The sequence below is a fragment of the Procambarus clarkii genome, chromosome 15, assembly GCF_040958095.1.
Source record: "Procambarus clarkii isolate CNS0578487 chromosome 15, FALCON_Pclarkii_2.0, whole genome shotgun sequence".
NCBI classification, from domain to species: domain Eukaryota; kingdom Metazoa; phylum Arthropoda; class Malacostraca; order Decapoda; family Cambaridae; genus Procambarus; species Procambarus clarkii.
The window spans coordinates 3,826,951-3,854,782 of record NC_091164.1 but is presented as its reverse complement, the minus strand read 5'-3'; the positions used below and the strand labels follow the sequence as shown (position 1 = coordinate 3,854,782).

General features: G+C 37.4%; 1 protein-coding gene across 1 annotated transcript; it reads left to right on the top strand.

Annotated features, from left to right (window-relative positions):
- The first annotated feature begins 1,262 nt into the window (after positions 1-1,262).
- Positions 1,263-26,938, top strand: LOC123759140 (H(+)/Cl(-) exchange transporter 7). The gene is made up of 17 exons (XM_069324887.1): positions 1,263-2,110; positions 4,895-5,035; positions 7,000-7,066; positions 9,240-9,349; positions 10,652-10,850; positions 11,979-12,085; positions 13,086-13,229; positions 15,621-15,798; positions 17,670-17,801; positions 18,616-18,775; positions 21,541-21,679; positions 22,648-22,738; positions 23,575-23,744; positions 23,992-24,171; positions 24,347-24,436; positions 25,432-25,632; positions 26,527-26,938. Exons 2-17 carry the CDS (start codon positions 4,931-4,933, stop codon positions 26,884-26,886), a joined length of 2,433 nt encoding a protein of 810 aa, XP_069180988.1. The 5' UTR covers positions 1,263-2,110; positions 4,895-4,930; the 3' UTR covers positions 26,887-26,938.
- The last annotated feature ends 894 nt before the right edge of the window (positions 26,939-27,832 follow it).

Genomic DNA, 27,832 nt, shown 5'->3' with positions numbered 1-27,832 from the left:
ACGAAGTTAATCCACCAAATTAGAAACCTGTCATATGCAGAAAGATTAGCAAAGCTTAAATTGCATTCACGGGAAAGGTGAAGAGTTAGAGGTGACGTGATAGAGGTTAGATGGACAGTAGTAACACACTTAAGAATTATTCAATAATAAATACAAATTCGTCCTTCACTTATGGTAAAGGAAAGTCTACTTGGAAGGATTCAATTTACATGAGATTACGATTAGGATATAAATATATCTGGCAATACGGTGTTGATGTCAGTGAAAAAGATAAGGAGTGTAAATTATGTAGTATGCCGTCCGCCCACACCTTAGAACATTATGTATTAGAGTGTCACCTTATTGAAAAATATAGAAATAAGGAAATAAATAGTGTACCACATCAAATTGTTTGGATGTGTGATAATGGTATAATAGACAGTATACTTAGGAGCTACAAGAATTTTGCCCCAAGAATGTAACAATTATATGCTGTACTTGCTGTATGCAATGTTAAATGGGATTTTTGTACTGCTATATGTCTATTTGTACTCACTGAAGTTGTGCGCCCCTTGAGGGACTTGAAGTAGAGGGGGGTAGAAATAGCCTAAGCTACTCTATCCCTTTGAGATGTATTTATTGCTTATCTCAATAAACATACTTGAACTTGAACTTGATAGAGGTTTACAAGTGGATGAATGGACATAACAAAGGAGATATTAATAGTGTATTAAGAGTATCAACACAAGACAGAACACGAACCAATGGGTATAAACTGGATGAGTTTAGATTTCTGAAAGACCTGGGTAAATACGGGTTCGGTAACCGGGTTGTTGATTTGTGGAACCAGTTGCACGTGGCGTGGTGGAGGTGGGGCCCCTTGATTGTTTCAAGCTGGGTTGGACATGTATATGAGTGGGATAGGGTGGTTATAAATAGGAGCTGCCTCGCGTGGGCCAATAGGCCTTCTGCAGTTACCTTTATTCTTATGTCATTTAAGCACTCACTTTTAGCATTCCTAGCTCTAGCGCGCAACATCACTTAACGTGGGCGCTCTATTCTGTAATACAATGTTTGTGTTTTTCTCCCCCGCTGTCATCTTTATTTAGGACAATATTACCCACTTACTATTCATATAATCTTCATGATTATTTATGTGACACATATTCATCACGTCCTTAAACAGCTGTTATTTTTTATTTATGTATTTATTTATATATATACAAGAAGTTGGATTGGGTAAGTGATACTGTGAGATCCCTTTTTGATTATGCTGTACCTGTCTCTTCTTGTTTTGGTAAAGGTAGACTGGACAAGTTGGAGAAGGTACAAAATGAAGCCATGAAAATAATCTTAGGATGCCCAAGAACTGCTATGATTGAGATAATGAGGATGGAATTGAATCTGAAGAATACTGGGGATAGAATTTCAGAGATAAATGTAGCCACTGTCATTAGATTAAGGGGAGGTGGGGTAGCTAATGAATTAATCCTCTCAATTCAAAAGGTGGGAATTAATGAACAATGTATGTTAAAGTATAATAAGAGAGCATATATGAATACCTTATGTTCTAATTTGATAAAGTATGATGTTATTCCAGAATGTATTGTTCTGCCTAAGAGACAATTCACACCACCATGGGGAAGATTGTAATTTAGGTATAGTAATAATTTCCCTGCAAAATAAAAAAAAAGTATGTATGAGTTAGGAGAGCTGAGGGCAACATTTTATTGTATAATTGGAAAATTATCTACAGAAAACACTACATGTATATTGTGATGGGTCAGTAGTTAGGGATGGTAAGACAGGATGTGGAGTCTTGATTAAGGAGTACACTGAACTTCAAGCTATAGTAGCAGGATTACAGGAAGTAATCAAATGTGTTAAAATTTCCGGGGAAAGTTAGGATTAAGTATTTGCCCGAACCACCACGTGGACATCGGCCACGAGGAGCCGGGTTGGAGGTCAACGGTCACCGCAGCACGGGATATATCCCAAGAGGACCCAGCGCCTCACCCAGCCCCAGGGAGCCATTCAGATCGTCGCTGACCACGGTAGCGAGAGGACGTCTTGGCGGCTCCACCCTCCCTGGAGGTCTATCTTCATTAACTCTTCTCCGGGAGTGTAGCAGGTAGTGTACAGTGTGAACATCTACTGAAGGAGTATATGGTAGTTTCCTGCAGTGTGAACATCTGAAGGAGTATATGGTAGTTTCCTGCAGTGTGAACATCTCCTGAAAGAGTATATGGTAGTTTCCTGCAGTGTGAACATCTGAAGGAGTATATGGTAGTTTCCTGCAGTGTGAACATCTCCTGAAAGAGTATATGGTAGTTTCCTGCAGTGTGAACATCTGAAGGAGTATATGGTAGTTTCCTGCAGTGTGAACATCTCCTGAAAGAGTATATGGTAGCTTCCTGCAGTGTGAACATCTCCTGAAAGAGTATATGGTAGCTTCCTGCAGTGTGAACATCTCCTGAAAGAGTATTTGGTAGTTTCCTGCAGTGTGAACATCTTCTGAAAGAGTATATGGTAGCTTCCTGCAGTGTGAACATCTCCTGAAAGAGTATTTGGTAGTTTCCTGCAGTGTGAACATCTTCTGAAAGAGTATATGGTAGTTTCCTGCAGTGTGAACATATTCTGAAGGAATATACAGTGGGTTCCCAGCAGTGTCTATCTACTGAAGGAATATGCAGTTCTTCCCTGCAATGTGACCATCTCCTGAAGGAGGATACAGTTGTCCCCTGCAGTGTGATGATCCTCTGAAGGAGTATACAGCGATCCCCAGTAGTGTGATCATCCCCTCCAGTGTGACCATTTAAATTTACCTGAGGGCCACTAACACTAGTGGCCTCGATGAGGACTGGAAGCCGACGGCTTCACAAAGGTCCCCTCACTTGGTCGGCTTCGCAAAGGTCTCCTCACTTGGTCGGCTTCGCAAAGGTCCCCTCACTTGCCTTCATGATTTTTTCCAGCTGGATTTTAAAATTTAAGAATTTTTGGCATTCAAGGCTTCGGCGGGTAGTTGGTTTCATGGGTTGATATCCCTATGGATGAAAGAGTACCTGTTTTTTTGTCCTATATTGTGGTTGAGCTTGAAAATGTTGCTCCTTCGAGTTCAAGTAAGTTTATTGAGAAAAAGGAAGTACATCTGATAGGGATAGAGTAGCTTAGGCTAATTGGCTATTTCTTCTCTCGTCTATATAAGGTCCTACAAGGGGGCTCGCAAACCCATACACTACACAATTATTATTCTTATTTTACATTTCACATTCCAGAGGTAATCACATGGCATACTGTGAGATCTCTTATTGATTGTGCTGCCCCTGTCATGTCTTGTTTTGGTAAAGGTAGATTAAACTAATTGATTTAACTAGTTACAAAACGAAGCCATGAGAATAATCCAAAGATTATTCATGGCCCAAGAAGTACTAATACTGTACTGAGACAATGATATGATTAAAATATGAATACGAATCGGCGAGGGAGCTAATGAATCTACATCTTCCGAAGTGTTCAGTATTTATAAAGGTTTTTATGAGATCTGGCCTGTCATGCCTGATTTGCAGCGTTGTTAGCCCAGAGGCCTTCAGCCTTCCTGGTATGAGAGATGACTTGATACTGGAAAGTTATGTTGCCCAGTGTTGTATTTTCTCCAGAGCAGCTATGTCCTTCTGAAGATGAGGTCTCCATGCTTGGATACAATAATCCAAGTGGGGCACACCAAAGATTTATGCAGTTGACTTCTCTTACTTCTTTTCCTCAAAGTCAAAGTACGCTTGATTATTTGATTTTTTTTCTTAATACTGCTGCTCCTTCCTGTTGTGCAACTTCCAATGAATTGTGTATTTTGACTCCAAGTTTCTTTTCTTCATCAATCTGCTGCAAGGTAATATTAATTTGGTAATTATGTTGTGGGTTGTTATGCCCCACATGCAAAGTCTGCAGTTTGCAGCCCTGTGACTCCTCAACCATTCCTGGTATGTGAGTCCATATAGTTCTGGGATGATTTTTGTTGCCCGGTGTTGAACTTTCTTCAAAGCAGATAGAGGGCACCAGGTCAATGACTAAATAAGGCTCCAGTTACTGATCTCACATTCAACTGTTAGAATAGGCCAAAATTGGGTGCACCATAGATTTATACTGTTGAATAACTGCCTTCTATTCCTTGAGGTCAAAGGTTCATTTGAGTTTTCCTTTTTTTTTTTTCTTTTTTTTTTTACTTTTTACTGCAGTTCCCACTTGTTAAACTTTCGTGTTCTGTGGATTCTGACTCCAAAGTCCTTTAATTCATTAATCTGCAGCAAGGTAATGTTGTTGATTTGGTAGTTGTAATACACATTGGTATGCCCCAAATGCAAGGTCTTGCATTTTTATATTAAAAATCATTTGTCAGTCTTCTGACCATGGTCTTCGTGTAAATCTCTTTGTATGACCTCAATGTCATTATTGCCCATTTAATTGTGCACTTTAAATGGTCCCTACATAGACTGTAATGTAGCCTTCTCTCCTAACTGTTGTGTGTGTAGCAATTTGTAACCCCTGGATATTATATTCTGCAAATAGTTCCCTTGTTTTCACATTCATCAATGTTAGCATCAGCATAATGATGTCCTCGCTCTCTGATAAAGTTATACACTTATACAGTAACTACATACTTTATAGATATTTGTATTTAATTGTAAATATATTTGCATTTGCATTTTTTGCATTATGTATTACTGTACTGTACATCTATGAAAGTGAAAATATAAATACTTTTCACTTAAAATGTGAATAGTGAAGATAGCTTGTGCACCCTTCTACATTTTATGTTTTTATATCTGAATAAACATAAAGTTCAATATAACAAATGGCTATTATTGTTTATATTGTATTGTATAGTAATGCATTACTGACTTCTGCTTTTATATTACAGCTGTTTAGAAAATTTTAAGGTAGAATCACTTATAATATGGCTACCAATGATGAATTAAGAAGCCTCCTTAATAATGTTGATTATCAAGATGATGGTAAAAAAAATCTGGGCTGGAAATATTACGACGACACTTTTACTAAGGTATGTACCAATACGCACTTATTTGTGTAAGCCAAATTGGTCGAATTCTAATATTAATTTGATAGAATAACAATACTGGGTAATGTTCTGCATTATTTTATACAATTTTTCCCTGTGTGAAATGTGTAAATGTGCTAATATTACTGTGTACTATCTTTCAATTAGATAGAACCATTTGCCTAAACCATTTTTGCTGCCTAAGAATTTACATTGCATCTAATATTACTTGAGTCCAACATTATTTTACAACAATTACAGTACGGTATTGCATATATTTTTTGAAACACTAAAACATGTATTGCTGCATATTTTTACACACAAAGACCAACGAAAGTATTTTAATTTAAGCAGATTGCCACTGTATACTGCATTACCCAATTGTAGTCACAGGATGAGAGCTATGATCATGGTGTCCTGTCTTCCCAATACTCTTTATCATATGGTGATTTGAAACTACTGATGGTTTTGGTTCCCACCACATTCTCACTTAATTTGTTCTAACTGGCTACCATTGTTTGCAAAAGAGAATTTTCTAATACTTTTTCAACATCTTTGCTTTCTTAGCTTGAATCTATGACCTCTTGTTCTTGAAGTTGTTGGTTTCAGAAATTCCTCTTTGTGAATTTAGCTTCCATCTTCCAGCTTTGGCACAGTTAACACTGCTAGCCTCTCTTTGTTTCAAGTTCTGGAAATCATTTATTAGCATGTCTTTGCACCTCTTCCTGTATATTGATGTGCTTGAGCTGTGGACACCATACAACTGCTGCTTATTCCAATTTTGGTACAGTGTCACAAAAGTCATGAACAATTTCTTTAGCATTTCTCCAAGTATTTAAAGCAATTTTGAAGTTAGAAAGCAAAAAAAAAAAATTGTGCTTTTGCCCCTTTATACTGTTGAGGTATCCTTTTACTCCTGAAGGAATTTGTATGCAGCACAAGCAGTTTATAATTCATAATAATGTACCTGACTAAAGGCATCGTCCATTTAATTAAATTTAAGTTATCCAATCTATTAGTTTGAATTTTATGTGTGTTTTATGTGTATGGTAGAACTGTTACAAAAACCTTATGTACAGGGTACTTTCTTTGTATATCAAGAATATTAGAATGTTTAATACAATACTGTACTCTAAAAATTTACTTTACTATTTATGTAATTACCTAATTGAAATTACAGGATGAGAACAATGCTTGTGGTGTCCCATCTTCAAAGTACTCTGTCATATGCCATTTTAAAACCACAGTACTGATGGTTTTGGCCTCCACCACCTTCTCCTTTAAATTGTTCCAACAGTCTACCCCTGATTGCAAAAGTGAACTTTCTAGTGTTTTTTGCCAGCCTTGTTTCCATAGCTTAACTCAATGGCCTCTTGTACTTGAAGGTCCAGGTTTCTTTATCAATTTTGTCAATTCCCGTTAATATTTTGTACGTAGTTATCATCTTCTAGCTGTGACATATTTAACGCCTCTAGCCTCTCCTCATAGCTCTTGTCTTTTAGTTCTGGAAGCGATTTTGTTGCATGTCTTTGCACCTTTTCCAGTTTGTTGATGTACTTCTTGAGATATGGGCACCATACAACTGTTGCATATTCCAGTTTGGTTTCACAAAAATTGTGAATAGTTTCTTTAGTATTTCACCATCCATGTATTTAAAAGCAATTTTGAAGTTGGTAACTGTAGCATAATCTCGTGCAATGTACTTCATGCCTGAAACACTGTACATATTAGTGGCTTTAGGCATAGTACATACTGTACTTGCCTGCAGCCTTTATAAATATTTATTTTTAAAGCTTCTATTTAACTCCTAGGTGGAACTACTGACCCTCCCAAAAATGCAACTCTACAATAGTTGCCTAACATATACAATGAAATTATGCTTACATTTTATCAACAGTAGTGCTGGCAGTTATAGCTCTATGAATTGTGTTGATTGCAAGAATATAAATGAACCTTTTCTTTTCTAGGTGGAGCACATGGATGCCTGTGTGGATAATCATCATGATTTGCTTGAGAACGTCAAATCCTCTGAAGGTATTGAAATGCAAACAATATCTGTCTATACTATTATTCCTATTTTTGAAACCATTTTATCACATTGTTTTTAGTATCACATAATTGCATCCTTGTTTTAAGTCTGATGTGCAAGCTATTCAATTCTAACTCGGCAGCTGCTTGTCATTATTCATACCATCTTGAATTATCAAATCCTGGCCAATGGTAAACCAAGCTTTGTGCTAAAAGAAACTATCCCATTAGAACTCTTGTATAACTGATAATTTCCAAGACAAAATACTAATGGTAATAACTTTGAGTAAATATTGAGGCCATAAGGCCTCAATATTTATTTATTTATTTATTTACAAGATCATAGGGTTGTGAAAGTACATACATTGGTGTTATATTCTTGCAAAGCCAGTAATAGCCTGCCTGCTGCCCGAAACGCTTTGCGTAATAGTGGCTTTAGGCATTGTATGTACTAGCTCTATCTATAAAGCCAACAAACTTTGTAAATCTCTTTATGTATGTACCTTACCTAAATAAAGATTATTATTATTATTATTATTAAAATAATATTAATAATAATTTATTTGCAAGAAGGTACTATGAGTTGGTGAGATTACATTAGATTAGTATTTTTACATTCATGCAAAGCCAGTAACACGCATAGCATTTTGGGCAGATATAACATGTATTTTGAACAAATCCACAAGGGCCTTGATGAGGGTTCGAACCTACATCTGGGATGATCCCAGACACGCCTTAGCCGACTGCACCATGACATGGTCAAAAGAATTGTAACCGAGAGTGCCACTGCCCCCACACAGATCCCACAGCCTCTCCGAGACACAAACCGAGGTTTTACACAATTCCCCCATGCACCTGGGCTCTGTCAATCTGATGTTCTACCCAAGCCCTCACTCGATGTGTTTACGAACGCATTGTAAACGCAAAGCCCCAGTCTTTTGGCTGGGGCTTTGTGACCAGTGCTCACTAGGCCGGCCAGGGACGGTGCGGTCCGTCCTTCCATCGGGCTCGCAGCACGGTGCGGGAGTTCGCGGCAGTGTGGATGTAGCTCTGGAGGATTCGGGTCTCTCGCAGATTGACGATCAGGCTCCATTCGGACTGTTACCCCTGAGGGGGGGTTCATTGCCTGAACCAAGGTGGTTCTCTGCGGTCCTTGGCTCTTTAGGGCTGGTCGCTTCAAGTGACTCGTTTGCTGAGTTCTCAGGGTTTGGCTTTCCTGGCGGTTCACATTCGCGTGGTGTCCAATGTCTTGGCGGACACCCTGTCCTGGTTCATTCCCCTGTTCGTGGAATGGACGGTCGATGCCAACTCGTTCAGTTGGCTCTGCCAGACTTTTGGGCCCCCTGGAGTGGATCTTTTCGTTTGGTCGATGCGTCTCCCGGTACACGTGGCGCCCTTCCCTGACTGCGAGGCTGTCGGGTTCGACACTTTTTGGCAGGACTGAGCGAGGTGGGGTTACTTGTACCTCTTTCCCCCAGTTCAGCTGTTACTCCAGGTCCTGGCTTGCTTGGAGACTTACCAGGGGAGAGTCGTCCTTCTGGCTCCTTGGTGGCACATCCGGGGGCCGTGCCCAGGCTTGGTTTCAGGGCCAGCTTATTCAGTGTCCGAACCTGAGGGTCTTCCCATGGCTCCGCCTCTTTCAACAGATCGGTCCAGCCCGGTACACGACTTGTTCCTTCTTTTCCTCAAGTCTTAGAAGACCCCCCCCCCCTCAGGCGGGGGGTCTGGGGCTCCCCCATCCCCCTCCCAGGGAGGGGGGGGGGTTGTGCAGAAGGCAGCACGGCAACATGATGACGTCATGCTAGTTTGCTAATTTTAGTTTCGGGAATTCTGTCCACTCGTTTGGGTTTCAGTAGCAATAGTTTCACCAGAATAGGGGGTTTGTTTTGTGACACCTACATTTCTGGGTGTCAGATCCGGTCGATGGCAGACATAGAATGCTCTCAAATGCTCAAATGCTCTCTCAACCACATGTGGTTTCTATAGGCCATTGCGCCTTGCGCCTCTCTGAGGGAGCCGGGTTCTGGCTTGTGGTCCTCGGAGGGCAAAAACTCCATGCACATTGACTGATGCCAGAAAGTTATACATATTCATTCAGCCTGGATAGCTCCAGGGAGCCACCGAGACTCACCCAAAAAATGGCATTTCATTACATTCAATGCTTTTTTTTTTTTTGCAGATGATTATAGAAATGCAACAGTACGGAATAGAACTTTCTTTCCTGACCAGCAGGAAAAGCCTTGCATTGATCACCGGGGTCAACTTAATGTTTTGTCAGCAGCCTATGAGGTTAGTACAGCTTGTTTTGCTCATTTGTTTTATCATCAGTTTAATGCCAGAATCTTCAATAAATACTGTCTTAATATATAGTTGACTATATTATGAATTGGTTTAGATGTTGAACTGAAGTTTACACATCTTGTAAATGTTTATTTAAAAGGCCAGAATTAATATTATTTGCCAGTACAAATTTGTAATTTAAGATTAGATTTACAAAGTGCTGTATTTTGCTTTGGAAATATTTGTAGTGTATCTCTTATTAGTTATTATGATAGTAAGGTTGGTTAACTGCTTATCACAAGATTGCTTAACTGGATGTAACTACATTTTGTTACATCTATATAAAATTTTATTGAAATTTGACATTTATTCCTTGATTGTACAAAATGTATTTATTTATTTATTTATTTATTTATTTATTTATTTATATACAAGAAGGTACATTGGGTTTGTGAGGATACATAGCATGGTGTTAACATTCTTGTAAAGCGACTAGTGCACGCAGCGTTTCGGGCATTTCCTTAATCTAACGTAATTTTAAGTAGGTAAATTCTAGCAAAATTTGTGAAGTGATAACAGGTACATTGTAAGAAAAAAAATGAGATGAGAGAGATTAGTAGGTATATTAAAGCACATCGGTAGCTCTGATTGATTGCATTGACAGCTTGATTGGTAATTTAACAAAGATTAATAGGCACTATACAGCATATTGATAGCACATATAAGAAGACAGCAATGATCACAATGGTAAAGTTGTTTGGATTAGGTACATAAAGATTGAGGGGATTGGATAGTATTAGATACAGTACTAAAAGAAATCAAACAGTAGACTCCTAAATCAATACTAGGCTGTTTGGTATGGAAAGCTTATGATGGTTTAAACAATGTAATACGTGGATTAGAAGTGATGTACTTTTCAGTTTTATTATTAAATGTATTATTAAATTATTATTAAAATTGATACATCACAATAACGTGATATATCAATTACCGTGATGTGGTACAGTTGACTAGAGTGCGTTGCGGTTGGGTTTTTTATCTGGTTCAGTAGTTGCTCCAAGGTTTGTCCAGACTGGTATGTCAGTCTACACTTGTAGTGGTAGTTTACACTTGTAGTGATAGTTTACACTTGTAGTGGTACAGGGTGGTAATGGCTGAGAATTTACAATTTGGTATCATTTAACCAGTACAGTATTGTATTTTTGTGTAGTTTGAAAACTCAAGAATGTAAATTGTATATGAAAGTTGGAAGTTCAGAAATATTTTTGTCCTCTTCAAACTTATTTATCTTATATTCACATTTCATTCCAGAGCATGGATTATGAAACTTGTGTTAATTCAACGTGGCTTGACGAAGAGCGTACTAATGGATATTCATATGTGATGAAGAAGAACATTGCCCGTTGGCTGGTGGTGTTGATGATTGCTGCTCTTACTGCTTTAGTAGCTTGCGCTATGGAGATTTCTATCGAGACGCTATCAAATTTGAAATTTTCATGGCTTAAAGAATGTATCCTTTTCTTACACTATAGTATAATTATCTTTGTGTTGTTTGTGTGAGTCAAAATAACTTATTTTCTTTCTCAGGTGGCGGTTATAGGAAACCTCAGCATACCTAAACATTCTGCCCATCCTTCTCTTTAGGTAGTACTGCACTAATGGTAACGATGAAGACCATCGTACATATATTGACTGACATAAAAAGCCAATTAGAAAGTAGAAATCAGTAGTATTCAATATGGACAAATTGGAAAGGATTTTGTATTGATGTTGCAAAGAAAATTAACCTAACTTAATCTTCCTAGTCCTAATACATGCTAACTGAGGCCTAATATAATACAAATGTGTCATACTAGGAATATTTAAGTTTGGTTTAAGTACAACAAATATTACACACATAAGAGGAAACTGCCCATGTGTATTAATGATCTTACTGAACTCGTTTTTTAATTGAACAATTAAAATATATCCGAATTGTGTGAACCATTACTAATGTTCACATTGCATGGCTTAGTGATATATATTAAAGCAGATTCAATAATGTTTCTGTTGAAAATGATTTTACATTGAGTTATTGAAGATTATTTGGTGAGAATTTTCTGACAAATGAATGAATAAATAGAGCATTAGTTGCAGAATATTTATGCTGCAAAATTCTAAATTTCAAATCTTAAGATGTTTGTTTGGTCTATATAGAATATATTACAATCTTTACAAGGTATTTTGTAAATGACACGGTCATAGCCCTCTATGAGGGCTGTTTCTAACTATGGTAGAGCGACGGTCTCGCTTCAGACAGGTGGGCGTTCAATCCCCGACAGTCCAAGGGGTTGGGCACCCCCCCCCCCACCATCCCCCCTCCCATCTCAAATAATATATCATGACCCCAGTGCTATATAGTCATAATGGTTTGGTGCTTTCCCTGATAGTTCCCTTTCCCCTTCTAACTAATAATTTTCCAACTGTGTTTTCATAATTAAACAATACATGTATATAAAAAAGTTTAAAGGCTTTGATAATATTTGCAAACCCAGAAAAATATGGTTAGCATATCCCATTTTTTTGGCTGAATTTTCTCAGTGCATATTAACTTTTGTCCTGTTCCTTTGGCATGTCTTTTCCTTAACTTAGGCATCAGATCTTGATTACGACAAGAACTCAAGTTTGGTCATTCCATTTTTACTGTGCGTCACTTTGAGTGTTGGACCAACCTTGGTCGCTGCCTTTCTTGGATCATATGTGGAGGTAAGTGAATCTTCATTTTATTGTACTACAATGTAAAAATATAGCATCTAAAAAATCCAGCCCTGTTGATGTTGCTTCTAATGACATCACTTCTAACTCCCAGGAGAAAATTCCTTACTCAGATTTCTAACCTGTCATTCATAACACCATTTGCAACTGTTGGAAATTAAGTTAGCTATTCCAATTGTAATATGTAAAATTAGATGGGACTTAACACTGCGGTCTTCTTCTTACCACCATATGAGGAAGTGGAAAATATTTCTGACTCGGTTGTGTGTTGGCCACACTCGAAAACCTCATGGAATGTTCCCATTTGCAGGATAATCAGAAATACAGTATTGTTTTTCCAATGTTAATGAGTCATACAGTATATCCCTTGATAAAATCCTTGGTGAATCTAATACCTTTGACATCGCTCATCTTGTGTTTTTTGCCCTCATGTTGGCATCCTGGGGTAATATCTTTAAATTTTTAAATATTGTTGGATACAGTACAGTACAGTGTTAAATAATCTTCCAGACTTGGGACTCCTTTTACAATATTACAGGTACTTAATTTACCACTGTAATTGCTTTTGTGAGACATTTTGTTAATACAAAAGGGAAATACAGTAAAGATGGTTAGATATTTAACATTATATACCTTCCAGGTCAAAGAGACTAATCTGGTGGACATAAGAATGATAAAAATTGTATAATGACATTATAACCCTTAATTGGCGGCTTTGTATAAATTTTTTTAGTTAATGTTTGATAATATTTGAATACAAAATGTTGCATTTTAGTTTCTTTAAAGTTTTTTTATTGTACAATATTTAATTTACAGTAGTTTGTTCAGATTTGGTTGGCACATAGTTTAAGAATGTATAGGAAACAAACAATGCTTTATTTAAACACTGATATGAACTTTTTCCTTTACAGTAACTTACTTGATGATATATAGTACTAATTATAACTGTAGTCTAAATATTTGCCTCTCCTAATACATATGCCCTTTGAAGCCTCTGTCAGCAGGCAGTGGTATTCCTCAGGTGAAGTGCTACCTGAATGGTGTGAACGTTCCACGAATTGTTAGATTGAAGACCCTGCTGTGCAAAGTCCTTGGACTCATTATGTCTGTTCTCGGTGGTCTTGCTATTGGCAAGGTAATGTAAATGATTTTTCTTGTTGTAAATAATATTTGATTGTGTAATTGGAATGTGTATAAAACTGTCCACAAGGTTGAGATGACAAGGGGTACTTGGTGCAATTAATTCTTTTGATTTTCATATGTACTTTTATATTTGTGCACCATCAAAATTTGGATCATATAATTTTGGATTAGTGGAAATTTGCCTTTTCTGGGGGGAGCCCCTTCAGCTCCCCGGAGCTATCCGGGCTGATATGAATGTATTAGACCCTGACATCAGTCAAAACAAATGGAGTTCTTAGGCCAACTGTGGACCACGAGCCAGAACCTGGCCCCCTCAGAGAGGTACGAGGAGCAATGGCCTATAGAAACCCCTGTGTGGTTGGAAGCATTGAAGCTTCCAGTCTGCCATGTGTCTGAAAGCAGACAGTCTGCCATCGACCGAGTCAGGCACCCAGAAAAGTAGGCGCCCCAAAACAAACCCTATCTGGTTAAAATATTGCTACTGAAAGCCAAATTTTTGGACAGAACTCCCCCCAAAGGAAAACAAGCAAACTAGCATGACATCACAACCGTCACCATGCTGCTGTCTGTGCAGCTCCCCCCTCCCTGTAGGGAGGGGAAAGGGGGGAGCCCAGAGGCCCGTGCCGGCTATCCACACCTTCAGTTCTGTGATTGATGTGAGACCTGGCGGTCATGCGATTCTGGCACCCGACTTGTTCCGGTGCTGTGCCTTGTGGTGTGGTTCTGTCCTTGGTGGTGTGTGAGCCAGGGGTAAGTACTCAGTACTTACTCAGTACTGAGTACTGAGAACCAGTACGCAAGCTGTGTTCCTGTCCTTGGTGTGTGAGCTAGGAGTAATTACCTTTACTCAGGCTGCATGCACCAAGGGTTACCTTTCCTAGGTGCCTTGTAAGTACTGCCCTTGTGGCTTGGGTTTCCTTCCACAAGTTGCTTGAGATGTACCTCCACCGTGGTCTTTTGCTGTTTGGCGAGTGCCTGTCCTTGGAGTCAGCTGGGGTGTTTCATGCATCCCTGTTTGCCTCTGGGTAGGTGGTAGCTTCATCACTGGTAGGGGCACAAGGTATTGTGTAGCTTGTTTTCACAATAATACAGAGGCTGGCTTTGTTCCGCCTGTGTCGTTGTACTCGTGCGGGGGTTTTTCTTTTCTTTTTGTTTCCTGCCAGGTGGAGGGTCTGGCCCATGGTGTTGTTGACCCTTATATTTCTGTTTTCTTGGTGGTCCTCTGCTAGGTCCCTGTGTGTGTACACGTCACGGGGGTTCAGCACCTAGTAGTTCGTTTGGTAGTTTGGGGCACAGGTTAGCAGTACCTTGCCTGGGCTTCCCTTAGCAGAGCATCTAAGGGCCCTGGAAACCCCTGCTGGGGCTCAGTGGTCCGATGGATGCATCCCCTGGGTCCCATCTCACTTTGTGCGAATTTGAGAGTGGCTCTGTCCCCTTGTCTCAAGGTGACAATCACCTGTTCTGCCTCTGTCATGCTGCCTGTTGGGTCAGTGACACCTTCGACCCGAAGTCCTGTGAGTGGTGTTGCTTGCTTGTACTCCAGTTCACTCAATCTACTGATCATGATATTCAGGTGCAGGCAGCTTCAGCATTGCATGCGCATTTTAGATTGCTGCAGGTCCTGATGTGGAGGTTCCCAGGGCATGGGAGGGGCTGACTTGGGAACCTTGGACACCGTTTGGCCCCGCTTGGATTTTTGGTACCCTCTGAGCGAGGCTTGTTGCTGAAGGGAGTAGGGTTTTCTTATCCCCATCCTTGTACGAATTTGATATGGGGTCATCCCCTCCCTTCGTTCGGTTCTGGGTTCCCTTGAGTACTTTGGTTTCTTCCTAACTTCTGGAGGTTTTTGGCCTCTCACATCCCGCCTCGTGAGGGGCGGGAGGCCATTGTGGCTTACCTCGTGCGTGACCCGGATTACGCCTCGATGATGGATCCTGCCTCTTTCGAGTTAGGTTCTTCCTTTCCTTACTGGGTGCATAAACAGGAGGATGGATAGAATATGATAGTTGATTTATTTTTAATACAGCATAGTACCATATATCTAAATAAAATAATATATATTTTTATATTCAATTCATCTTATTATGATATCATCATAACAGAGCCTGTGTATAAAAACAAATGGAAACATTATATGTTACAGTTATATGTTGGACTTGTTGAACTTTGACTCTAGTAAGCAGTTACTGACTATAAGGCCTTCTCTCATTAAAAATACTCCAGCTAAATACAAATACTAAAAATGGAACAGACACTTGAATATACTGCATTTATAAGATTTACCTTTTTCAGTTTATAGTTTGGCAATTATGTGACATAATTTTATGTCACAGTATTTTGAACTGTGTAAGTATTATTAAAATTACTTGTTTTTCTTTAACAGGAAGGACCCATTATTCACTTTGGAGCTATAATAGCAGCAGGTGTATCTCAAGGGAAGACGTCTTCATTCAATTATGATTTTGGGATTTTTGAATACTTTCGAGAAGACCACGAAAAGCGAGATTTTGTATCTGCCGGTGCAGCTGCTGGTGTTTCTGCCGCTTTTGGTGCTCCAGTCGGTCAGTTTAAGTGTATATAATGTACAGTATATACTTGTAAAGATAGCCGAGTGTACAAAAGATGAGTTACAATTTATTTATTTATTTATTTTTATTTATATATACACAAGAAGGTACATTGGGATTGTGAGGATACATAGCATAGTACAGTAATTACATTCTTGTGGTGGCCTCGTAGCCTGGTGGATAGCGCGCAGGACTCGTAATTCTGTGGCGCGGGTTCGATTCCCGCACGAGGCAGAAACAAATGGGCAAAGTTTCTTTCACCCTGAATGCCCCTGTTACCTAGCAGTAAATAGGTACCTGGGAGTTAGTCAGCTGTCACGGGCTGCTTCCTGGGGGTGGAGGCCTGGTCGAGGACCGGGCCGCGGGGACACTAAAGCCCCGAAATCATCTCAAGATAACCTCAAGAAGATTGTGAAGCCACTAGTACGCGCAGCGTTTCGGGCAGGTCCTTAATCTAAGATCAATAATGTGGTTGAAGAGTTTATATTCAACCCAGAACTGAAAATGAAGAAATGATGTTTCAGTCTGTCCTGCACCATTATCAAGTCGTATCCATTACACAACTTGATAATGGTCCAAGATGGACTGAAACATCATTTCTTCATTTTCAGTTGGGGGGCTGGATATCATCATAACAGAGTTTTTATGGAAATCTAAGCACATACTAGGTCACCAGTATTATATTGTGACACTTTAGGTCTACAACTTTGAATTAAATTGAACACAAATAACACTGAGATATAATTAATATTAATTTAAGTATATTCTTGAGGCATATTCTTTTTAAAAATTACTCAAAATATTATTAGCACTTCGGCAGTCTGGCCTCTCCGTGCATTCTCAACCGTAAGCATTCTGGCCTCTCAAAGCTGCTCACAGATTGCACAACTATGTGAAAAATTTTTGCAATCGTTTTATGTTATATAAGTTACAGTATTTTTGAGTTAAATTTGGTGTCAAAATGTTTGCAAACATTTCCTAACATTTGCAAATGTTAGTATAGTTGCCGGTGAGATATGTAGTAACGTGTGTCTCGGTCTCTGGGATTTTTCTGGCAAGGTTAGCACCAATTGATGAACAGAAGCTATTAAATACAGTTGCCATTTCTAGGTTAGTTGCAAGGGAGCCGGTCGGCCGAGCGGACAGCACGCGGGATTTGTGATTCTGTGGTCCTGGGTTCGATCCCAGGCGCCGGCGAGAAACAATGGGCAGAGTTTTTTTCACCCTATGCCCCTGTTACCTAGCAGTAAAATAGGTACCTGGGTGTTAGTCAGCTGTCACGGGCTGCTTCCTGGGGGTGGAGGCCTGGTCGAGGACCGGGCCGCGGGGACACTAAAAAAGCCTCGAAATCATCTCTAGATAACCTCTAGAAGTGTATTGATTTTTGGATAGTTTTTACCTACTTATTAGGCAATTGTTGATTAGGTCCTAAGATGTTAGAGACGACTTTTCATGTTTCCTTTAGCTTCTTTGAATTTACTCTCATAAAAGGAAAGTTTAGCTTTTCTTATTATACTGGTAAGCATTGATGAATATCTTTTAACTAGTTATAATAATAATAATAATTTTTATTCACAAGAAGGCACAATGGGATTATGAGATTACATAGGATTGGTATTTTGACATTCTTGCAAAGCCACTAACATGCGTAGAGTTTCAGGCAGGTCCTTAATCTAACACATTAGGTAAGATGAAAAGGTACATTGTAGCACAAATTTTATATCAATATATAACTACAATACAATACAAGAATTACAGTTCGTTTGTAACTAGGCCAATTCTGTGTTTTTTCATATTCATGTGTATGTATGTAGTTGTATCAGTTGTACTATTCAAGCTATTTTATCGAAAGATTACATTTTTAGGTGGAGTGTTGTTCTCCCTGGAGGAGGCAGCCAGCTACTGGAACCAGGCTCTCACATGGAGGGTGTTCTTTGGTGCCATGATGTCTTCATTCACTGTAAACTTAATCCTTTCAACCTACAACGGAGTTCCAGGTATGTTGGGAGTGTGAGGGAGTGGTGTTTCTGGGAGAGTGGCTGGTCTTGCACATCCTCAGTGAACCACTGAGTTGGACGTGACTGGTAATGGTTCCAGAGGCTCACATTAACTCTAGCTGGGGAGTGGTCACAGAGGGTTGCTTAATGATTAGGAGGTACAGTATATTGGTATACCACATTAAATGTAGTATATATTTACAGAGAAGACTGCAAATAGTAGAAGCTATACTCATAATAGAAAAAAGACCCATTCTAAAAATACAGAGTAACGACTTCGATATATTGCCTACGCTCAAATCCAGACCTCACCATACAGCACCAGAAAACGACATCTCTATCAAGTTCTCCTCCCCCCACCCCCAGCCCCTTACCCAGTGTTTGATTGGCATCCTTCCCCTATTTCTTCACTTATGTGTGATTACTTCACCTTATCTCCCACACAACTTCATCTCTTTCACATGAGCATTTAAGATCAATTTGCACCTTGTATATTCATTCCTTACCTGAAGATGTTCCAGAGTGAAATTAAACATACAAAATATACATTTCAATAATCACTAGTTTCTTTACCATGAATTTCTGTAACTTGAATGCTCTTCTTAATCCCGAGAATAAGAAAATAGGTAGGAGGATAGAAAGCTTATATGTACTGTACTATAAGATCAACAATGCCAGCAATGCAGTCATATTTAACCAAAAATGCTTAAAGGAATGCCTGCTGCCTAAGTATACAAATAGTATATATAATTATTATTATTGTTATTATTATTATTATTATTATTATTATTATTATTATTATTATTATTTTTAGGTACACTTACTTTCAATGGACTCCTAGATTTCGGCAAGTTTGTGTCTCTGACTTACGAAATATGGGAATTTGTGCCTTTTCTACTAATGGGAGTTGCTGGAGGCCTACTGGGAGCCGTGTTCAACCTTATGAATCAAAAGCTCACTTCCTTCAGGATGAAGTAAGTGTATGGTGTTTTCCTTGATGTGTTACAGTTTACTGTACTGAAAATGGTGAATTTTTTAAGTCTCTTGCCAGAATATTTATAGTATTGACAGGATTTGCTCCTTCTGAACAAGTGAAGTAGATTGTAGAGACTTGGTATAGAGAAATACAGGTGGGGAAGTAGATGGTAAAGACCTGTTATAAAGAGAAGCAGGTGGGGAAGTAGATGGTAGAGAAAAGGTATAGAAAAAACAAAGATTGTTTCTGGAAGCTGGAAGATACTGCAGGGGTGACAGGGAGATTTCTGACATAAATGAAATATTTTCTGACAGAAAAATGAGGGCAGTATTCAGAGGCAATATATCAGACTGGTAAAATGTTGCTTGTAGTTACTTGTACCATAGAGTTCAGTTCTAACACCAGTAATGTTCATTATTTAAATAAGCAATCTACCAGAAGGAATACAGAATCATATGAACATGTTTGCCGATGATAATGACAAAACTTATGGTCCCTACTAGGGACCATAAGAAACTTGGACAATTATCATGCCCTTCAAGAAGACCTAGACAATATAAGTGTCTGGAGTAACACATGGAATGGAATTCAGTGTGAATACGCACCATGTTAAGGAATGTGGAATAAAAAAGTCAGTTTAGAGCAAGAATTCTTCCAACTGGTTAGAAATGTTAAAAAAGAGATTAATCCTAAAGGGTTTTTTAAGTTATATCGAACAAAGATTAGGGAAAGGATAGGTCCATTAAAAACGAGACAGGTCAGATAACTGATAACGAAAAAGAGATGAGTAGTATATTTAATAAATATTTTCTCTGTATTTACTAAGGAGGAACTTAATGTTGTGCCTTCAGCTGAACAAGTCTATGTGGGTGGGGAAGAGGATAGGTTGACTAGTTTAGCAGTTACTAGGGAGGATGTTATTAAACAAATAGTGAAACTCAAGCCAAACAAATCCCCAGGGCCAGACAAAGTGTTTGCCAGGGTGCTTAAAGAATGCAAAGAGGAGCTTTATGAGCCATTGTCTACCATATTTAATAAATCATTAAAGTCAGGCGGAGTGCCAGAGTCATGGAAGGTTGCTAATGTGGTTCCAATTTTCAAGAAACTAGGTAGATCACTTGCTTCAAACTATTGACCAATTAGCATAACGTCTATTGTTGGAGAGTTACTTGAATCGATAATAGCAAATACCACTTGTCTTCGTCTTGAAAGACATAAATTAATAAATGATTCACAACATGGTTTTACAAATGGCCGTTCATGTTTAACAAATTTGCTATCATTTATTCCAGCATAGTTGAGGCAGTTGATAGTGGTAAGGTTTGTGATGTTGTGTTCCTTGACTTTAGCAAAGCTTTTGATACAGTGCCACATGAAGGACTGATTAAAAAGATAGAGGCTCATGGTATTGGGGGGTGCTATATTAAGTTGGATTAGGGCATGGCTTTACCAGAGGAAACTAAGAGTTAGTATAAATGGGGTTAAGTCAAACTGGGAAAATGTAGGTGGAGTGCCTCAAGGCTCTGTCCTGGGATCTCTGTTATTTATAATATATATAAATTATTTAGATTCCGGTTTGATCAGCAATATCTGCAAATTTGCCAATGATACAAAAATTGGTAGGGAAATAAACACGGAAAAAGGCTCGCTGTCACTTCAAGACTATCTAAATAGGGTTTTGAAATGGTCAAAAGATTGGCAGGTGCAGTTTAATGCTGACAAATGTAAGGTTTTTGAAGATAGGTAATGATGATAGCGTTAAAAGTTACGAGCTAGATGGTGTTGAGATTGCGAAGTCTGATTGCGAAAGGGATCTGGAAGTTATGATAGGTAAAATTTACAACCAAAAAATCAGTGCATAAAATCAGTTCGTAGTAAGGCAAATAGGACACTGGGATTTATTAATCGAAGCATTAGTAATTAGATACCTTGTGTTGTTCTTCAGTTATATCGTGCTCTCGTTAGGCCCCCATTTAGATTATGCAGTTCAGTTTTGCTCGCCATACTCGCCATTGCTTGCCATAGTATCGAAATATCAGTAATGGATTTAAATTCACTAGAATTCACTAGAATGGATATAAATTAAACTACATTCTCTAGAAAGGGAAGAATTAGGGGTGACATGATAGAGGTGTACACGTGGAGGAATGGTCATAGCAAAAGGATATTAATAGGGTATTAAAAGTATCAACACAAAACAGAACACGAAACAATTTATATAAATTTTATTACATTTAGCAATTTCAATTTCTTTCTTTATTATGCACCCCATACCCATCCCGAGGGCAGTTGTGGAAAGGTTTACAGAGGCACCCTTTCCACCACCGCCCACGGGATGGGTATGGATGGTGGTGGAAAGGGTGCCTCTTGCTGATAAAAATGTCAGTTTGAAGAAACTTGTGCTGACACTTGTGCTTTTTGTCTCAGCCTTCCATATTATGACTCAAGTTTCCAGATCATTAATTTTTAAATGGATTGTATAACATTGTTACTCGTGTGGCCTTCCTTAATAAGAATAATTTATTTATAAACAAATTACAGATGACATGATTATTGTACAGTGATTTCATAAATATAATTTTTGTTTATAAATCCTCACAGCATAAAATCACTGTATTTTAGGCATACTGTACCTAAGGTTGCTGTGAGGTGTTTTCATTGGTTAATAAACTTTTTGGTTTAACACAATACTATGACGAGTCACGATTACAGGTTCTATTTATTACTTTTTATTGACGACAACATAAAATTTTATCTTTTCAGATACATTTATAAACCATGGCAGAAAATATTAGAAGCAACAGTGATCGCCTTTGTTACAGCAGTCGTCTCTTTCCTCACACTATATTTAATTCAAGATTGTCATATAATTAAAGAAAATACCGCCGTACACCCTATTCAGGTTAGTAACTCTGTATTCCTGATAAGAATGCATAATATGGTTTTGTAGTGTTCTTATTTTTAATGTTTTCTTTGTCTTTCCCTAAAGAGTGTCTTAGTTAATTACCAAAGCCTACTGTACTGCTGATATTACTTATTAAGTGATCTAACAAAATTAAGACTGAAGGATTGTATTATTGCTTGAATTGACAAAATTTGTGCTAATACAGTACATAAGTAGCCTCAATTGCCTATGGGAGTCCTATAGTGCAGAGGTAGATTACGCTTCTTCCTTATGATGGATCTGTTTGGTTCCACTATGTGGGCTGTACCAGTTAATGGTCTGCTATTTTCCTCATTCACCTTATTATTCCTGCTCGTCTTTTACGTTCCTATTTGTAAGTGCTGAGAAAAATTTTATACTTTCTCCACCTTTGTGTTTGTTGGTGAAAGCAGGTAGGTACAGCCTGCACCTGAAGATGCTTGCAAACTGTTTCAATTGCTTCTTTAACTCAGGAATTTATTGATTTCAGATTTTCTTTGGAAATGAAAAATATACAAATAATAAATAAATAAAATAAATATGTTTATTCAGGTAAGGTACATACATACAAGTGATGTTACATTAATGGATTGATATATAGATAGAGCTAGTACATACAATGCCTAAAGCCACTATTACGCAATGCGTTTCGGGCAAGAAAAACATTAATATCTAGAACTTAATACTAATTGAGCATAAAGAATAAAAAGTGTTTGAGAACAAATACAAATAAAGATAAAAAAAAGGGGGAACATGACTGAAAAAGCAGCACAAATACAATAGGTTGACAAACAGTGTTGATTAAAAACACTGTTTAATTTGTTTAACATTAAACACTGTTTAATGTTTAATTTGGGATAAAGCAAAATCTATATGGTAAATAGGAAGGCTTCAGCTTATTTATAGGTGTTTGTGTAGTAAATTATACATTTTAATATATATTGCAGATGTTTTGTAGTGATGGGGAGGAAAATGCAGCTAATATATGGTATCAGTCTCCCGAAAAAAGTGTGCGATCATTGTTTCATGATCCTCCAGGTCAGTATTCATTACACCAGCCTTTTAGCATGGACCCACCCACCCTGTTTGTATTAAATTTTTGCTGACCTGTGAACATCTTTCTGTCCTGTCATACAATCCTGTCATACAATCAAACTACTTTTAGTGGTTTTGAGGTTTAAGAGGTGTGCAATGAAGTACATACTGTATATATAAAGATTTATTTATTTATTTATTTATAATGTGGTACACTGGGTTGTGAAAGTACAAAGATTGGTGCAAGAGGTAATGTAATTAACAGGAGAAAGCACTAAGGCTTTATGATTATAGCACTTGAAAGGGTTATTAGGATAAGGATTTAGGATAGGGTGGAGGAAAAGACTGGTGGCCATTCACGTAGACAGTGGAGGATTGGACGCCGACCTGCAAGAAGCGAGACCGTCACTCTACCGTCCAGTCAAAGTGGATGACCACCCGTCCTCTCCTTCATTCTATCTTAAATCCTTATCTTCTCCCCTTCCTAGGGCTATATTCTTAATGACTTAGTGCTTTCTCCTGTTAATTACCTTAGTTCTTGCACCAGTGTTTGTACTTTCAGCTACAAATATTTTCAGTTTTGTATATTGCATCCTTTTATTTGTCTGGAGTGTTTGCCTTAGTAGAATTTGCACTGTATTAGAATTTGTGTGATGATGAATGTTGTACAGTATGTCATTCCACCTGAGGAGTGATGAAAAAATATAGCTTCAGTACTTTCAAAATAGATGTATGGGTAATAATCTTATGTCAAATTTTACATTACAATTTTATTCATATATTTTGATGTACTGTACATGTGTTAATTATTTTTTATTTTCTCCCGCATTCTTTTATAGACGCTTTTGAGTGGCCAACCATAACTGTGTTCTTTGTGACTTACTACTTCTTGGCATGCTGGTCGTATGGCATGGGAGTCCCTTCTGGACTCTTTATCCCAATGTTGCTGTGTGGAGCAGCTGGGGGCCGGCTGGTGGGGAAACTGATGACGTTCCTCTTCCCTAATCAGGTTATTCTCAAATGGATTTAATTATTTTCCATTTTATTATTTTGAATGTCTGTGTTGCAGTATATATTTATTAAATTACAAATGTGATTGCCAATATTTCTTTGGATTGCGTTTCATTTCAAGTTGCACATTTCACTCATTTATTAGTTTTTAAATAAAGGGTTTTTGAAAATTAAGATGAATTGGCTTAACAGTTATACAGTATAGTAATAAAATAATGCTTTATAAATTTTTATTTCCATTTTAGCCTTGGGTACACGAAGGAAAATACGCACTGGTTGGTGCCGCAGCTTTGCTTGGGGGCGTTGTGCGCATGACTATAAGTTTGACAGCTTGCTTATTGGAGTGCGTTGGCAACATAACATTTGGCTTACCTATAATGACTGTCCTCATGGTAGCTAAATGGGTGGGAGATTTCTTCAATGAGGTTTGTACGGATTTTCTCATTGGGTTATACAAATTTCTTCATGAGAATGAATTTCCAACAAATGTGTAAATTTGTAATTAGCTTTGAATGTATATAGTTATTAAATATATTTATATTTGAATTTATATTTTTAATGTGTAACAACCCCAAGAATCTAATTATGTAAATTTTCCAGGGTCTGTATGAAATCCATATTCAAATGCTAGGTTTACCTATGATGGCTTGGGATGCACCAGCTCTTTCAAACAATGTATACGCTTCAGAAGTAAGTAATGAGGGTTTTATTTGTCATTCGAGTTTGGCACCAAAAATATTTAAACAATACATTGGATTAATTTTGACTTCTTTCATTGGATACATTCTTCCATTGTAGTGGGTTTTATATTATTTTTTCCTATTTTGTTTAATGGAGTGACAATATTTCCGAGCAAAGACCAGAACTCATATCACTCGTCAGACTCTGACGACTTATCTCCATTGTGACACGGTGTGTGCTCCTGTCACTTTCAAAGGAAGACCATGGTGAGTCTAAAGCCACCACCAAGAGCACAAGCTTACTGCCATAAAATAAAGTGTCACGATTCATCTCCCCAGCAAGCAAAAATTAGAAGTACCAAAACTGCTAATTATTGCTCTGCAAACTACTGTTAGTACAGTAGATCAATAGCCACTTGGTCAATCTTTGGTGTTACAGTAAAGTGGGCAGCCCATGAATGGCAGATTGAACATTATTTCTCCAATTTAAACAATTTGACGGGGTCATATTCTGGGGAACATAGGATTAAGGACTTGCCTGAAACGCTATGCGTGCTAGTGGCTGTACAAGAATGCAAGAACGCTTATATGTGTAAAAAACGAAAACAAAAATTCCCTACCCTAATTAAGATACTTTTCATTATGGGGCACATGTTGACAGAACTTGATGGATATGTGAGGTCCTTTGCTTGCACAGGTTCTGCCTAGGGAAGCAACTGAGAGACTACTCAGAGTGGATTATTTCATAATTCTTAACACCTTATTTTTATTTATTTTTTAATTATTGCCTGTACTTTTAATTTTGTGTATATACAGTACTTCCAGCATTATTTTTTGTGCTAACAAATGAAAAAATCACCATTTGGCAAAAATTATAAATTTCTCATGGTGACATTACTAAATTAGGTGACTGGTAAAAATATAGTTATACAGTTATTTGTTTATTCTCCAGATTGATTTATTGGTTCCCATACAAACTTTTGACCTTAAATTATTTATTTTTAGGTAATGAGCAGACCTGTTGCCACCATAAGATCTGTTGAGAGTGTTAAACGGATTGTGAATCTTCTCAAACAATATAATTACAACGGCTTTCCAATTGTAGATGGTTCTCCAACTGCATATGATTCACAATATATCTTGCCATGTGGTACATTGAGGGGCCTCATCTTACGTTCTCAGCTCCTTGTTCTTTTAAAATACAAGGTACAGTATAGTAATATAGTTTTAAGTTCTCAATTAGATATCCCTTACTCAAAAAGTACAGTACAGTACTGTGCAAAAATAATAGTTTTTTTATAGTACTAGTAGCCAGTTCTATTAACTTTTCTTGTTCCTAGAGATTAGGTGTGAATACTAATTAATTATTACAGCTGATTCAGATTAGTTTTGGAGGTAGGTTAAGGTAAACTTCCCCCTGTCTCATTCTCAATTTTATCCATGGCAAGGCTAAAGGCAAAGATACTTGTCATGGTGGTATAACCATTCGTTTAAAACCTGGAACTTGGTCCACCTTCCTCCACAAATAGGTGATATTTACAAGCTCTACCACAGGGAAGCCACAGGTTGGCAACGTGTCTTGTAGTATTCACAACATGATCTATACTGCCCTTCACACAACCTAATTTCCATTAATTCTACTTACCTACCTGTGCTTATCATCCTTTTATTTACTCTTGGCTTTCCTAATTAAATCTATTAATTGGTTAGTGATGATGGGTTTGTATACCAGGCATTATCTTGTACCTTCATGCTCTCACAAAATGGCAGTTTACATATATAATAATAATAATAATAATAATAATAATAATAATAATAATAATAATTTTTGTTATAATGTTGATCCAGCTTGTTCATCAACGTATTCATTTTTATATATGTGAAGCATATTTGCATATAGTGTACTGTAGCAGCATGATCAGTGCTTTAAAATTCAATGAGAAAGCCCTTTTTTTTTTAATCATATATATAGCCTACTGCAGGGCCAAAATACAGTATTGAGCCAAAAGTACAGTAAGGGCCAAAAGCATGGATAAAATTTTTAATCAAATATTTTATTAAAAATAAAAATGTGTTCATAATCTCTTAATTTATTTGCAGATTTTTAATGAAAATAATGAGGTGTGGCAGAATAGCAAAGTAAACATACGTCTCTTTCGCCTGTCCTATCCACGGTACTTCACTCTTGAGGAAGTTGATTTGAATCCTGAGGATATGAACTGCACAGTGGACATTAGACCATTTTATAATCCCTCCCCATACTCAGTAATTGCCTGCACTTCCCTACCAAGAATGTTCAATCTTTTTAGGGCTCTTGGTTTAAGACATCTTGTTGTGGTTGATGACAACAATATAGTTGTTGGTATGGTGACTCGTAAAGATTTGGTCAAATACAGAATTTGGAAACACAGAGGGCAGATGGGTTTAGAAGAGCTTGTCATTTATAATAATTTGTCTTGAGGATAATATTTATTTCAATTATCTGTTAGTTAATTGTGTGAATTTTTTCATTTTTATGAATTTATATAAAAAATTCAGAAGCATTAAGTTACAACATACCAAGTACAGTACCAAGTTAATGTTTATTATAATGTCCAAAACATTTTCAGCAGTAATGAGAAATAATTTTATGGCATATGTAATGACATCATGACCAATATTCTTTATCTGGTGTTTATCATTCAAAGCAAAATACAATTGCAATTTACTGTATAAAAAAAGATTATAATGAATAAGAAGTTGTGAACATTCTTGTCTGTGTTGAGTATAGTGAAGTCAAGTTACTGGATAATTTCATTTATTCAAACTTATTATAAAGGTGAATAAAATCTCCCTGATTTAATCAGTTTATAGCTCATAGTGTGGCTGTATTTGCTACGCTGCATCTTCTTAGTAAGGTCCTCCCACTTAAAAATTCACTTTCTAATTTGTCAATATATTTTCTCAAGTAAGGTGACCAAAACTGCATGCAATGTAAGGAATGTTGCCTTTTGTATGTGGATGAGATCTGCATTTTAATACATACAACAAAAATTTCATACATATTTTTTACTAGCAATTTAATCTTGGCCCCAGATTTTTAGTTGATGCAAATAAGAGATACTGTATAGTATATAGAGCTCTGAACATCATTAATATATTTAAATTTCACATGCCTAGACTTAAGGCATCAATATCTCACCTCATGAATTCTATGGGTTTGGGGGAACTGCCTCAAATTGTTAGGAGTAAATATTTAATATGTATTAAGACAGGAGATTTAACTGTGCTTTTGTAGTTGTAATTATTTGAATTGTTTTCATGTACAATACATGTGAATTTGTTACTTGATCTCATTCATATTTGAAATTTCTTACTTGAAATTTCTACATGGTGCTCAAATAATACTGCATTTTAATTATACTGT

Coding starts and splice junctions, on each gene's coding strand:
- LOC123759140 (XM_069324887.1), top strand. CDS start 4,931: ATGGCTACCAATGATGAATTAAGAAGCCTCCTTAATAATGTTGATTAT. Junction 7,067..9,239: donor GAACGTCAAATCCTCTGAAG/GTATTGAAATGC, acceptor TTTTTTTTGCAG/ATGATTATAGAAATGCAACA. Junction 12,086..13,085: donor TTCTTGGATCATATGTGGAG/GTAAGTGAATCT, acceptor TGCCCTTTGAAG/CCTCTGTCAGCAGGCAGTGG.